At 44.3% G+C, this 13,305-nt stretch overlaps 1 protein-coding gene across 1 annotated transcript in view; it reads left to right on the top strand.

Moving 5' to 3' along the window:
- PAK1 (p21 (RAC1) activated kinase 1) overlaps positions 1–13,305 on the top strand; it is a 357,978-nt gene that overhangs the window by 305,788 nt on the left and 38,885 nt on the right. The window contains exons 11-12 of the mRNA XM_086933892.1: positions 4,043–4,155; positions 11,140–11,257. Of these exons, the coding sequence (XP_086790018.1) occupies positions 4,043–4,155; positions 11,140–11,257 (231 nt within the window). The remainder of the gene's footprint in view (positions 1–4,042; positions 4,156–11,139; positions 11,258–13,305) is intronic.

Here is a 13,305-nt window from a genome sequence, read left to right as displayed (position 1 = left end):
AACAGCACTGACCACGGCATAAATGAAACTGAACATAGTGTGTAATATGGTGCTATGTAGCGCCTCAGTGCAAAGTGCCAATGCTGGGCCAGCTCATTAAACATTTAAACATGCTGGGGGTGTTTTTTCTTTTTCACACTTCATAGCCTCTCTTATGGAATTTGATACAAACAAAAGATGACTGCTACCTTAGCTCAACAGCTATTGCACGGTAACCCTGTTACTTATGCGTTTTATAGTTGCAAAATGAGGCGTGAACCGTAAGCGGCCCATACGTAGGTTCCCATCCTGTGTAGTGAGTGCCCTGCTTTTCTGTAATGGTGAGTAAATTATTCAAGTACATCAGGAACCACATGGGCTCATCTGTACGTCTAACAGTTCACCTGGTCTCGAGTGATTCAGCATGCCATGGACCGGAACTTCCTATGATGGTTTTTCATGGCGTCTTCACTGAGTGCACTGTTCTCAAATTGATATATGATTGAAGCATAGTGCAGAAATCAATACTGTTGGAAAGCCTACCGGTACTAATGGACCCTGGAAGCAATGTTCCATTAATGACATAGCGTTGCATATGTAATATTAGCCAGACTCTTGTTTGTCTGTACCACTTATGGGTCTGATTGTTGTTTGAGAGTACATATGAGTTAATTCTCTGCTTAACTGGTTGGTCATTCAAAGTATTGACTGGTGACTCAATAAATGCTGTTTTTTACCTTTTTATTAAAGCACAAAGCAAATCCAATTCCCGCCTCTGGGCGCTTAAGTACTTATAAACAGTCCAGCCACTGCAATTACTAGAGCAACATAAACAACCAATGTAAAAGAATCCAACTGTAATATCAAACAAATAAACGACGCCCACCCACTAGCACACTGTGCAGATCTATACAAGCCACCAATAAAACCCTTCCAGATAAATCAATGAACACAAAACCTAGCAGCAAAAGTAAAATCCCAACATGTATGAACGTCAGAATACCGAGTTATAGTGCTACCAAAATATTGTACCTGAATAGTGACTACCAAAGTACTGTGAAGTTAAGTATAGATTTACTATTCTTAACTGCAAATTTACGTGCCTTTTAGTACTATATATGTAGATAAAAAGATATTCATTGGAAAAACCAAAGGTTAGCGTAACATCTCCATCAGACTCGGTTAGCCCTCATGCGCTCACCTCGGTTCTTGCTCACCATGTGGCGCACGCCACTCTAGCAATGCAGGCATAGCTTGCGCCTCTGAAAAGAGTAGTGACTGGATGCGTGAGGGACACGTGAGCCTGACGCATGTGAAAATTGAATTCAGATGGAACAATGTGCAACCATCACAGTACTAACCCTGGGCGTTACGTTCGTGAAACGTGCGTAGTTTGCGCTACTACGGGAATTGCACGTAGCGCAGTGCAAAAACACGTAGTGTAGCGTCCATTTTTTGCTTGCTCGTGGTCCTCAAGGTCATGTTGGCGACTGCGAGCGAGCAAAATTAGCATCCCGGTGAAACTATTTCCTCGTTCGCGATCAGCAACATCAAGTTGCCGATGGCGAGCGTGGAATATAAACCTCCCGGCGAGATTCTCAACGCGGGGTGGTTAGGTTTCTCATTGCGAGTGGTCCGCGTAGAGAAAGCTGCAGCTTGAGTACTAATCTACTCGAGTGGCAGAAAATGACTTCTTGCACTGTGCAAGATGCCGTTTGCAATGATTGCACAGTGCGGACAAGCATCCTGCACTGTGCAATCAGTGCAAACAGCATTTTCCCTACCGCACTACGCCGTTCTCTTAGCTACGCGTAGTTCGAAGTGCACTTCGCGTAGCGCTACTACGCAAACTACGCCCAGGGTTAAACAGTACAATAGCATCAACTAGGCTCCCAGGACTGTTCAGTGGCATGTACCAGCCTGTGCCACACTCTCATCAACACTTCTCCTTCTGTGACCCTCACAGTTGAATGTATAACTATCTGAAGCTGCATGGGTCATTTCAGAGTTATGTTTACTATAGAGAAGATTTCTCTCTGTCTCCTCAGAGCTGTCCTTATAAGACTGTCTCCACAGAATTGCCCGTCAGCTTAGGACCATACAGACCTCACTTTATAACTCCCCTCACCTGGCTCCTTGTCAGACCTCTCTCACCCTCCTCACTGGGCTCCTCTTGCCCAGCAACTTGAGCTGACATCACTTGTTGGTGGATTTGAGGGCGAGCGACCCAAACTAGACCTCCATTGTCACAGGAGCATCTTCCTTCTCACCACAAGCCTCCTTCTGGCTCCTCACTGCCCCCAGAATCTTGCTGCATCTTCTTGCAGGATCTTTTAACAACTCTTTGCCAAAATGTAGAAGTTGGAGGGCACATTTTTCATACAAGAGCCTGGAGCCACTTGGGTAAGATATATGTTCTTTATTTAGGTTACAGCAACATCAGGTAGGACCTGTCAGGGCTTCGTCCTCTCGTCAGCTGCCCCAGCCTCCTAGCCACCACACACCACCATCCTATTGCACCATTCACTCCAGGCATTCCAAACTCCAGCTCTGACACACAGGAAATGGGGCCACAGGATCTTACACAACTCTATAGCCTCACAGCGCTATCTGACCTTGTTAACTTTGTGCATCTTTCAACTTTGTGCATCTTTCTCCCCATGTCTTAACCCCTTGAGCGTGGTGTTAATTCTCCCACTGTGCGGGAGAATTAACGAGTGGGCCAGATTCCGGCGGCCCCTGGCCGTCGTTAGCACACACCCAGGATGACGTTGTGAACACCGAAGGAGTTAAAACATACATACCTTCTCTCATTCTGTGTGTGCTCCCTAGTCCCCCGACTCTCCGGTCACGATGGTCATAGTGTGTGTGTCCTAGATGCCCGAGCACCTGAGGAAATGGCAGTGTACCTAGTGGGACACAGTTCTTCCTCCTCAGCTCTGGGCTAGCAGGCACATTTATCTACTAGGAGTAAGCAGCACAGTCTGACTCCAAAGACTGTGAGTCCAGCTCCTGCTCCTTGGCCTTCCGCGTATGTCCCATTATTCACCATGACTTTTTACCACTAGTTAATACAAAAGAAAGAAAAGTGCTGGGGCTCTTATCAGGAGGCAGCTTGCACCAGTTCATTTCACCTATTAGCGCCACCTAAAACAGAACCAGCTTCTAAGCATGAAAGTGGACAGAGGATGTGGTGTAATGGCCAGAGCTGCCATCTTCAGAGCTGGGGAGGCAGGTTCCATTTTTGGCGTCCGCTCAACATCCTATGATTCTGGGCAAATCACTTAATCTCCCCATAAATGAATGTGTCCTTAGCTGGTGCTCATGAAAAGCGCTGGTGTTGGTGATTAAGTGCCTGTGCTGAGCACTGGAAACCACCTGCTGAAATTAAGCACTGCTTTTTACCCGGCCTTGCCCTGCTTCCTCTTACTATCCGCAACCCCTACATTTCTCAATCCTTCTTCCTTCCATCTACGCTCTCCTCCTTGTTGCATCCCTCCCTGCCCCTTCCTTCACAAACCATCTCCCAGACGCCTGAGCAGACTGCCCTCAACACCCCATCAGACTTCCCCACAACAGACAAACAGTTTTGAAAAGTTCATTCCATTTGCAAGAAGCTTTCTCTTTCTTGTTCTTTCTGTTCTTTTTTTCTCCCTCCTGTTCATCTCGCCTCTCTCCTTGAGGAGGCCTGGGTGGAATAAAGCGCTACAAAACCAGCCAACATAAGAGAGATGATACGAACAGTAGGGTGCATAATATGCAGCAAAGTCCAAATGGAACAGGCAGGATGGTTGACAGGGAGCAAGCAACTGAAATGATGTCACAAAATAACAAAATGTCTCAAGTAGCTGTTTGCCTTTGATAATCAGCAGTTTGTTTTCTAAAAACATTTTTGTGAGAGTATAATTTTACTGGTATAAATAGCATTGTAACCGGGGTGGCGGATTAGTACTTGAGTTATGTGTTGCAGTTGTAGCTTTTGAAAATTAAATCTTTTGTCCCAGATTATTTTCACAGTTACGTTATTTGATGTTCACACTTTCTTTGCCTCCTCTATTTTTAGGTTGCAATTAAACAGATGAATTTGCAGCAGCAGCCAAAGAAAGAACTTATAATTAATGAAATTCTTGTCATGAGGGAAAACAAGAACCCAAACATTGTGAACTACTTGGATAGGTATGACGTTATTTCTTGATTTAGAAACTTTATATTTGTGCTTTTTGCTCAGTAATCCTCAAGAGTGCTTCCATTGGTATATTATTGATAATAATTGGTTATGTTACTAATGTTCTAATATATTGGTGTTCAAATACGTTTTATTGGTTGTTTCCATAAACAATAAGAAATATATTCTAATTAAATATACACAAAACATTAATGAATAAATAATAAACAAGAAGAATACACTGATAATATGGATAAGGTGGCATCATGCTATTCTATACATCCCGTTCCTAGATACTGTAATATTTCTCAGATATGATACCGAAATGGCTATATGACCACCCTAAAATAAAACACAGTATAATGCACTCATAAACCATAATACATATAATACCATAATACATTAATCTAATATTAGTATGCATCTATTAATATTACATGTGGAGAAGTGTGACTCAATGATTAGAGCTCAGACTCTGGTGCAGAGGTGTAGCCCGGGACCAGGGTTCAATTCTTGGGCTCAAAATTCCACGGACCTGATAATTCTCGCCTCGGTGCCTATTCCAATCATGGAGTCCCACTCTGCAACTCTGGGCAATAGCTTGCTTAATCTCCACAAAGGCTCCCACAACGCTAAGGATGCCTGGCCTCCACCTTGGGGGTGCCCAGGAGTGGACGCCTCACAGGGAAAGCCAGGATGGGTTCCACAGCGGTATTCGTACAAGCGCCTTGAGACCCTTGACGGTGAGTAGTGCGCTATACAAGTATCAATTTACATTACATTACATTACATATTAATGTTCTAATATATTGATAGGCTGAAGGTAAACGGTGAAATAAGACATTGCCCTGAGCATCAGGTCCTCGTGCACAGTTATGGCTCTTCTTTGTGGATGAAAATACAATTACATCAGAGAAAGATGGACCAAGACTTGCATTTTAACCTCATCCGACCTTCACCCTCCCCATGCCTGAAAAGGGTGTTCACTTTTAGGGTTAGCGAAGCCAGGTTGTCAAGGCTTCCACTCTGGTTTAGAGGCGCATTTGCCACATGCCACGGTGAGTTGAAACCTAAGCTGCTGATTTTTTTAGAAGCAAAATAGTCAAATATCCATGAACTCAGATGCCAACCACCCAAACCTGGTTCAGGATTCCCACGTCACTGGTGCCCAGGCACCGCCTAATGAACTTGTGTGTTACAATATGTTTACATTTAAAAAAATCTATTTTAACTTTATACTAGAATGACATTTTACTATTTTAAATGTAATTTGTATTCCTTAAATATTTGCTGTTCACACTCGAGAACTAAATCAAATAAACCTAAAACTTGAAACTTGGTGACCAGGTGTTATCTGTGTCAGGACAGGGCACAGTTCTGTGTGTTCCAAAACTGGTTAAGGCCCCAACTGTTTTTTTGTATTTGAATAGGAGTTTGTCGGACAATGGGGGAATAAACATATATGCAGTAGCGCTTTAGCACTCATTATAAAATACCGCAGGTGTACCTAGCTTTAGAGCACCATATCTGTGAATCACTCCGTTGTAGTCAAAGGTTTCTGGTATCTAAGATGAGCACAAGTTCGGCATTGACCAGCACACCTAAAGACAACTCCTGTTTTCACTAGGAACTCAATCAATTAATCAATCAATCAATCAGGGGGTTTGTAAAGTGCACTACTTACCCTTTAGGGTCTCAAGGCGCTGGGGGGGTGGGTGGGGGGAGGAGCTGCAGCTAGTGGTCGAAGAGCCAGGTCTTGAGCAGTCTTCTGAAGGCTGGGAGGTCTGTGGTCTGTCGTAGGTGGAGGGGGAGGGTGTTCCAGGTCTTGGTGGCGCTGTGGGAGAAGGATCTCCCCCCGGAAGTGGTTCTGTTGATGCGCGGGACGACGGCCAGGGAAAGGTCGGTGGAGCTGAGTTTCCTGTTGGATACGTAGAAAGCGAGTTTGTTGTTGAGATATGCTGGGCCGGTCTTGTGGAGTGCCTTGTGTGCGTGGATCATGAGTTTGAATGTGATTCTTTTGTCGACGGGAAGCCAGTGCAGGTCTCTCAGGTGAGGGGTGATGTGGTCCCGGCGTGGGACGTCAAGGATCAGGCGTGCTGAGGCGTTCTGGTTCCTTTGGAGTCTGTTGATAAGTTTGGACGGGGCTCCGGCGTAGAGGGGGTTTCCGTAGTTGAGTCGGCTGCTGACGAGGGCATGGGTGACGGTTTTCCGTGTGTCCGCCGGGATCCATCTGTAGATCTTGCGGGGCATACGGAGGGTGTGGAAGCAGGAGGACGAGACTGCGTTGACTTGGTTGGTCATTCTGAGCTTGGAGTCGAGGATGACCCCTAGGTTGAGTGTGGTTGGTTGGTGCCGGGGGGAGGGGGTTCCCAGTGATGCTGGCCACCAGGAGTCGTCCCACACTGAGGGGTTGGGCCCAAGGATGTATTGTCCGTGTTCAGCTTGAGCCGGCTTGCCTCCATCCAATCGGCGACGGCCTTCATACCCTGGTGCAGGTTGGATTTGGCGGTGAGGGGGTCCTTGGTGAGGGATAGGATCAGCTGGGTGTCGTCGGCGTTGGAGATTATGTATTATGTAGGAGACTGACACTTCTGGTTAGTGATCAATAACAACTATAAATTATCTCTCCTCTTTGACACTGGGGAAGTGGTAGCATGAGCATTTTCAGGGTCCAGGAAAGGGCCAGGTGCATTGCAATTTCACCAACTGGATGAACGCAAGTGATGCTGGAGCTCACAGCCCAGGTGATTCTCATCTGTGGTCTTCATTCTTTATCGCTTCTCTTTGCTGTTTCTGCTGGGGTTTCTGATGGCTTCTGTTGCGGCGCCGTTCATGTAGAGTCTTATGTAGCTGTGCCTTATACAGTTCTTCTTGGGATTAAGACAGCTTTGCTCCTTGCAGGGGCATTCCTGCTCCTTCTCTAACAAGTCAGGTCAACTTTACTTCTCTCCACACGTCATAGTAACAAAGTCTCTTCTCAACAGTTCTGCTTACATCAGAGTGCTGCAATGCAGCCAAAGTACAGCTCTTGGCAACATTTGTCTGTCCTGCAGTATCTAAACAGTGTTACAAAACTCTGCTTCCAGAGATCTAGTATTTGTCCTACTTTGGAGGCACATGCAGGAAGTCCCAGCCAAAGCGTTAAACGTTTTTCTCCAATACTGGAGAAGAGTATCTTTCCTTTGTGTTCTGTTTTCTTGGACTAATGGAACAAAAAATTACAGCTCCAGTCAGCCAGAACTGGGAATTGTGTGAATGCCAATTGTGGAGCAAACAGAACAGAATGGAAAAAATGTGAATTGCCTTCAATGTACTAATAGAATACAGAGTACTCGGGATGAAAAACATAGGGCGTGCCAGAAAAAAAAAGTGCCTTACCTAGTTGTAAATATCTTACAAACCATGCAGAAGCCTTTCATCCCAACACAAGTGCTTACTGGTTCTGTGAGCAGCCGAAATCCTAAGTAAGCTGAGGCCCTGTTGTTTTTGGACACCGCAAAAAGGATTGGTTCACACAGCTTGTGTATGTAATATGGACAAGAGCTTTGTGAATCCACTTAGCTAATGTGTGAGTTTGCTGGATCATCTGAATGGGCTTTCCCTAACAATGCAGCATTGTTAGCCTCATAACATCTGCCTTACTGGTCACTGAGACAAAAGAAAGACTGTCATGTGTTCGTACCTCGTCCTGCTTGAAGCAAAAAGAACAGTTGATGGACCGAATGCAGAACAATGTCATACATTCACCCCAGTACAAAGATCTGGCCTAAATCCATTGTTTCTTTGCTCACCATGCCATTCCAGTTTGAACCCAGCCATATGTAAATCAGTTTTGACCCTGCACCCAATAGGAACAGTCCAGCCCGAACTGCCAGGTGGTCCTCCCTGGACTGAAAACAAGCATCCTAAGACCAGTTTCGGGGTTTCATCTCTCATCAGCCAGGATAGCTTGACTACAGTGGCATGGAGAGCACAGAACCCACGTCTGGACATACCCGTCCCACTCGGGGTGACAAATGCAAGAAGAACAGTTGATGGACAGAATGCTGAACAATGTCATACATTCACCCCAGTACAGAGATCTGGGCCTAAATCCATAGTCTTTTTGCTCACCATGCCATTCCAGTTTGAACTCAGCCATATGCAAATCATTCTTGATCCTGCACCCAGTGGGAACAGTCCAGCCGAACTGCCAGGCCACGTCCTCCCTGGACTGCAAACAAGCATCCTACGACCGGTTTCGGGGTTTCACCCCTCATCAGCCAGGATAGATTGACTACAGTGGCATGGAGAGCACAGGACCCACGTCTGGGCATACCCGTCCCACTCGGGGTGACAAATGCAAAAAGTACAATTCATCACTTGTATGTCTTTTGCTTTCTCACCCTAAGTCTGCCATGTATGTCCAAACGTGGGTCCCGGGCTCACTGTGACACTGGTTTCAAGCTGTCCTGGCTGATGAGGGGTGAAACCCCGAAACCGGTCGTAGGATGCTTGTTTCCGGTCCAGTGAGGATCTGGCTTGCCAGATCTGGCTGGACTGTTCCCATGAGGCACAGGGTCAAGACTGATTTGCATATTGCCATGTCTAAACTCGGGTGGCATGGTGAGCAAAGGAATGATGGATTGAACCCAGATCTCTTCACCGGGAATGAATGTTTTGATTTGTTCAGCATTCCGTTCATCATTTGTATGTCTTTTGCTTTCTCGTCCTGCTTTAAATCAGAGAAGGAAGCAGAAGACCTTCGGTGCTGGTGTCATTTGGAGTTCGAAGACACAAGTTTCAGTTTTGAGGATGTGGGCTTGAGTAGTGAATGCTGTGGCGTGGAACATGCATGTAATGTAATTAGTGCGTTCCTATGTTTTTGCCGTCAAGGTAGACCTGTACTGGTGGTGCTGAAGGATCAAAATAGACCAATTGTAATGCTGCTGGTGGGTCAGTGTGGACTCATACTAACGCGACTGGTACATCGGCATGGCCTGATAATAATGTGATTGGGTAGATCACTTTGGACCTGTAGTAATGCTAAGTAGAAAAAGGTGGAGTTTATAATTATTGCTGTTTGGTGAGGCTGGACATGAACAAGTGTTGTTTGGGAGGGAAGGGGGCTGGTCTAAGGAGACCCGTAATTATGTTCCTCTTGGTTTGAAGTGGACTCATACAAATCCTGAAATAAACTCATACATTTGGTATATAGGTGACAAAGTAGAGATTTTAAACTAATTGACTTTTCTCCGGATGCTAGTAAACACATTTTTAGCATACTGCTCGCTAATAAAAAAAAATATGAAGAAAGAAATATTTAGGGCACCTCAACAAAAAATGTCATGACGTTTTATTGCCTCTGAATCTCTTAATCGTGCAAAGCTAGTTGCTCAGTTGATTTATGGTGCCTGATCTGATGGCCAGAAAGATCTCTAAAATACTGATAGTCTTGTGATAGTCTTGTATGGAAGGAATTGTCAATTTTGCAAACAATCATTACAATTCATGCTTTAGGCTTAGAGTTTTCATTAACATTGGCCAAGGCAGTGGCTTTTCAATCATCATTGCTGATATACTATCTGTGGCCAGCTGCAGACTGTACACTCTTGGGTTTGTTTCTTGAAGACTTCACTAAAAACCCTTCCATAGCCTTGACTTATGGATTGGGAGGCCTGTCTTGTAATGTTTCTTTTAAACATTCTGACCAATCGAGGGCTCTTTAAACCGCACTGGAAGAACATATCATATTAAGAACTGTACTTATCTGAGTGATGTTAAATATTTAAGAACAACTAATAGGTGTGACCTGTCTCAGTCACATAGTCCCCCGCCCCCCCCATCGAGGATAAGCACATTTTCTTTTATTTTGTTTATGCCGATTGCAATTTTTTGAAATATCTAGAGCATATGCTGCAAGCTATGGAGTCTTAAAAAAAGTCTGTTTTTCTCTTACGGAAGTGGAAACATTAGAATGTATTATATTTGTTCATCTTCTCAATATTTTATAGGAAATAGGATAGCGCCATCATTGTATAGGTTTAAAGCTGAGTCGATGAAAGTGGTGATTAGGATAGCGCCATCATTGTATAGGTTTAAAGCTGAGTCGATGAAAGTGGTGATTAGGATAGCGCCATCATTGTATAGGTTTAAAGCTGAGTCGATGAAAGTGGTGATTAGGATAGCGCCATCATTGTATATGTTTAAAGCTGAGTCGATGAAAGTGGTGATTAGGATAGCGCCATCATTGTATAGGTTTAAAGCTGAGTCGATGAAAGTGGTGATTAGGATAACGCCTTCATTGTATAGGTTTAAAGCTGAGTCGATGAAAGTGGTGATATCTTATCTAATGAACTTGGGTGGGAGAAGGAGTTGTACAATAGACTTTTTAAAAAAAAGGTTTTAGTATAAATTGTAAGTGTTACATTAAAAAGTATATCCCTGTAACATTATTCGAAATAATGTATATACGAGATAACGTAATTCCGATTTCATGTTGAACCAAATAAACATTTAAATATATAGATAATTTTGATTATATATCAGTATTTACTTTGCTGAGGGACACATTTGCAACTTTTTAGGCTAAATGCTCAATCCCATCTTAATGAGTGCCCCTTCACTGTGTCAAATTGGAAAGGGCGTTTCCCTTATATATACATACATGCACACACCCATATATATACACATATACATGCACATCTAAACACACGTGTGTGTGTGTGTACATTACAGCCACACAGCAATGGATATCCACTGAGATGAGATATTGATAGACCTGCATTAGGAGGCTAGAATATTGTGGTACGAAAAGTTACTTGTCCTGTATCTTGATGTTACAGGTTGCCTTTTAATGACAATGTGATGGACAAAGCTCACAATATATACATGTCAAGTTCACTCTCACTTAGCAGTTTCACAGCTGACGAAGTATACCCAGTTTGGAGTGTTTCATGCGTTTGCTATGCGTTATGGCCTTTTACAGCATGTATCCTGTGATTTGTATTTTGTAGTTACCTAGTCGGAGACGAGCTGTGGGTGGTTATGGAGTATTTGGCAGGAGGATCATTGACGGACGTTGTAACCGAGACCTGCATGGATGAGGGGCAGATCGCTGCTGTCTGCCGAGAGGTAACTTTGCATGCTGGGGTCTTGGAAATGTCTTTCTAAGCTGTAAACCGAAAACCCAAGGACAATCCTGTGAGTGCAGTCATGTAACTGGATGTATGACGGTACAACGCATGGTATTACCACGCGTACCGTTACAACGCAGGTTTTACAACGCAAGTCGTTGGGGCGCTGGATAGTGAATAGTTTGATTTACTATTCCAACTCCAGTCCCCGTGTATAGTAGGGAAGGTGTTGGATAGTAAATTAAACTATTCCATATCCTAGAGCGCCCTCCAGCGAAAGTCGTAACAACTTTCGTTGTTAAACCTGCGTTGTAATGGTACAGCGTTGTAAGGGTTTCGTTGTAAAGGATGTTCCCCATGTAACTGCATCCTGCCTTGCACAGCTAAACCAACATGCATGTGGCAGTCGCGGTCACTGAAATGGAATAAAGCATAACGTGAACAGTTCATACAGCCTCTCCATGGGCACCTATGGTTAGAAATGAATTGCATTTGAAATGACCATAAAGGTAATATCATTCAACTAGAGTAACAAAACCATGAGTGCCAAAATAATGGAATGCTACTCTATTGATAAAGAAAATGCAAAGCAGTGGAGTTACAACTCTTCCAATTTGGAAACGTAGAGCCCACGTTTGTGAAGAAGAATGGAGCAAGAATAACTGAAGTGTGCAGGTCTAAAGGAAAGAATGATAAAAACACAAGGATTTCAACATTGTTGACTATGAAGATTAAATTGCACCTGACTGTAGGCTTCTTATATGGCCTGGGCGTAAAATTCCGCTCCACTCTCGGAATTTGTGATGTTTTTTCCTCTCTGCGTAGAGCACGGAGTTCTGAAAAACTCTGCAGAGCTAAGTTTTTCCTCTTGCGTGGCTTGCCAACGTTAAATTGGCAACCGTGAGTGAGGGAATGTTATGCTAGACCACCTTTCAACAAGATTTCTCAGCGCGGATGGTTTCTGCAGGTCGCTGCCGCTCGCATTGAGAAACCACCCGTTCGCGCGGAGGAAGCTGGTGCTTGAGTAGAACATCTACTCGCGTGGCAGAAAGAAGCAGCGCCCTCTTGCGCTGCGTGTGGTGCCGTTCATGCTGATTTTACAACAAAGGACAAACTCTCAGCGCTAAAAATCAGCACAACTTACCGCACTCTGCCACTTGTGAAACTCTGCAGAGCTTTTTTGGAACTTCGCAAGGTTCCACTTAGCAGAACACCGCCCAGGCATACTTATGCATGTGATAGCAGAGTGGCCTACCATACCAGCTCCACCGGAATTCTGCAGTGGTGCAGTTTTCCTTGTAATTGGGGATTTGCAAAATCCCCGGTCTGCTGCATAATTTGAGCTAGAAACACATTTGGGGTTTACTATGCAGAGTCACTCACTTATTATAGCTCTGTAACAGATCTGATGGCTCATTTGACTATTGCAGCCACTGCAGGTATCTGTGATTGATCCAGTAGTCACAGATTAGAAATCCAGTGAGTTAACTCAACTTTTAAATCTTCTGAATTGAATACTCTTAAGTTGGCAAAAATAAACACCTGTTACCAGCGCCTGGATACCCTCACGGGTGGCAAGCAGCGCTCTACAAATCTTACATTACATGACTCCAAATAACCACACAGTGTGTGTGTGCTTTATAAGCACACACTATATGCACCTTAATTTCGAGTGATTACAGAAGTTAGCTTGCCACCTGTATTCAGTGACTTGGTGAAAGTTATTTTTTTAAAACGTCACTCTAAACTTTGAAGAATCCCAAAAACGTTTAAGGTCGGATATTTTTTATTTTTATAACATGTTTTTAGTGCTATTTATCATTTTATTACTCGTACAGGTGCAGTCTCAATATTCCATAGTATACATCTTAACCCCTTCGCTGCGGTGTTCATTTTGCTGTGAACACCGAGGAAGGTTTCACGCCGAAACGCGTCTGTTTAACGGGACTGCACCGCTGCGCGATCCCCGCAGGTCCGCTGTGGTCGATGGCGGCTTCAAGTGCGGAGCAGGTGGGGCACTGTGATGGCAGGAGGAATGTTGCGGGA

Source organism: Lissotriton vulgaris, chromosome 8 (genome assembly GCF_964263255.1).
Source record: "Lissotriton vulgaris chromosome 8, aLisVul1.2, whole genome shotgun sequence".
NCBI lineage: Eukaryota > Metazoa > Chordata > Amphibia > Caudata > Salamandridae > Lissotriton > Lissotriton vulgaris.
This window is presented reverse-complemented; position numbering and strand designations above follow the sequence as displayed.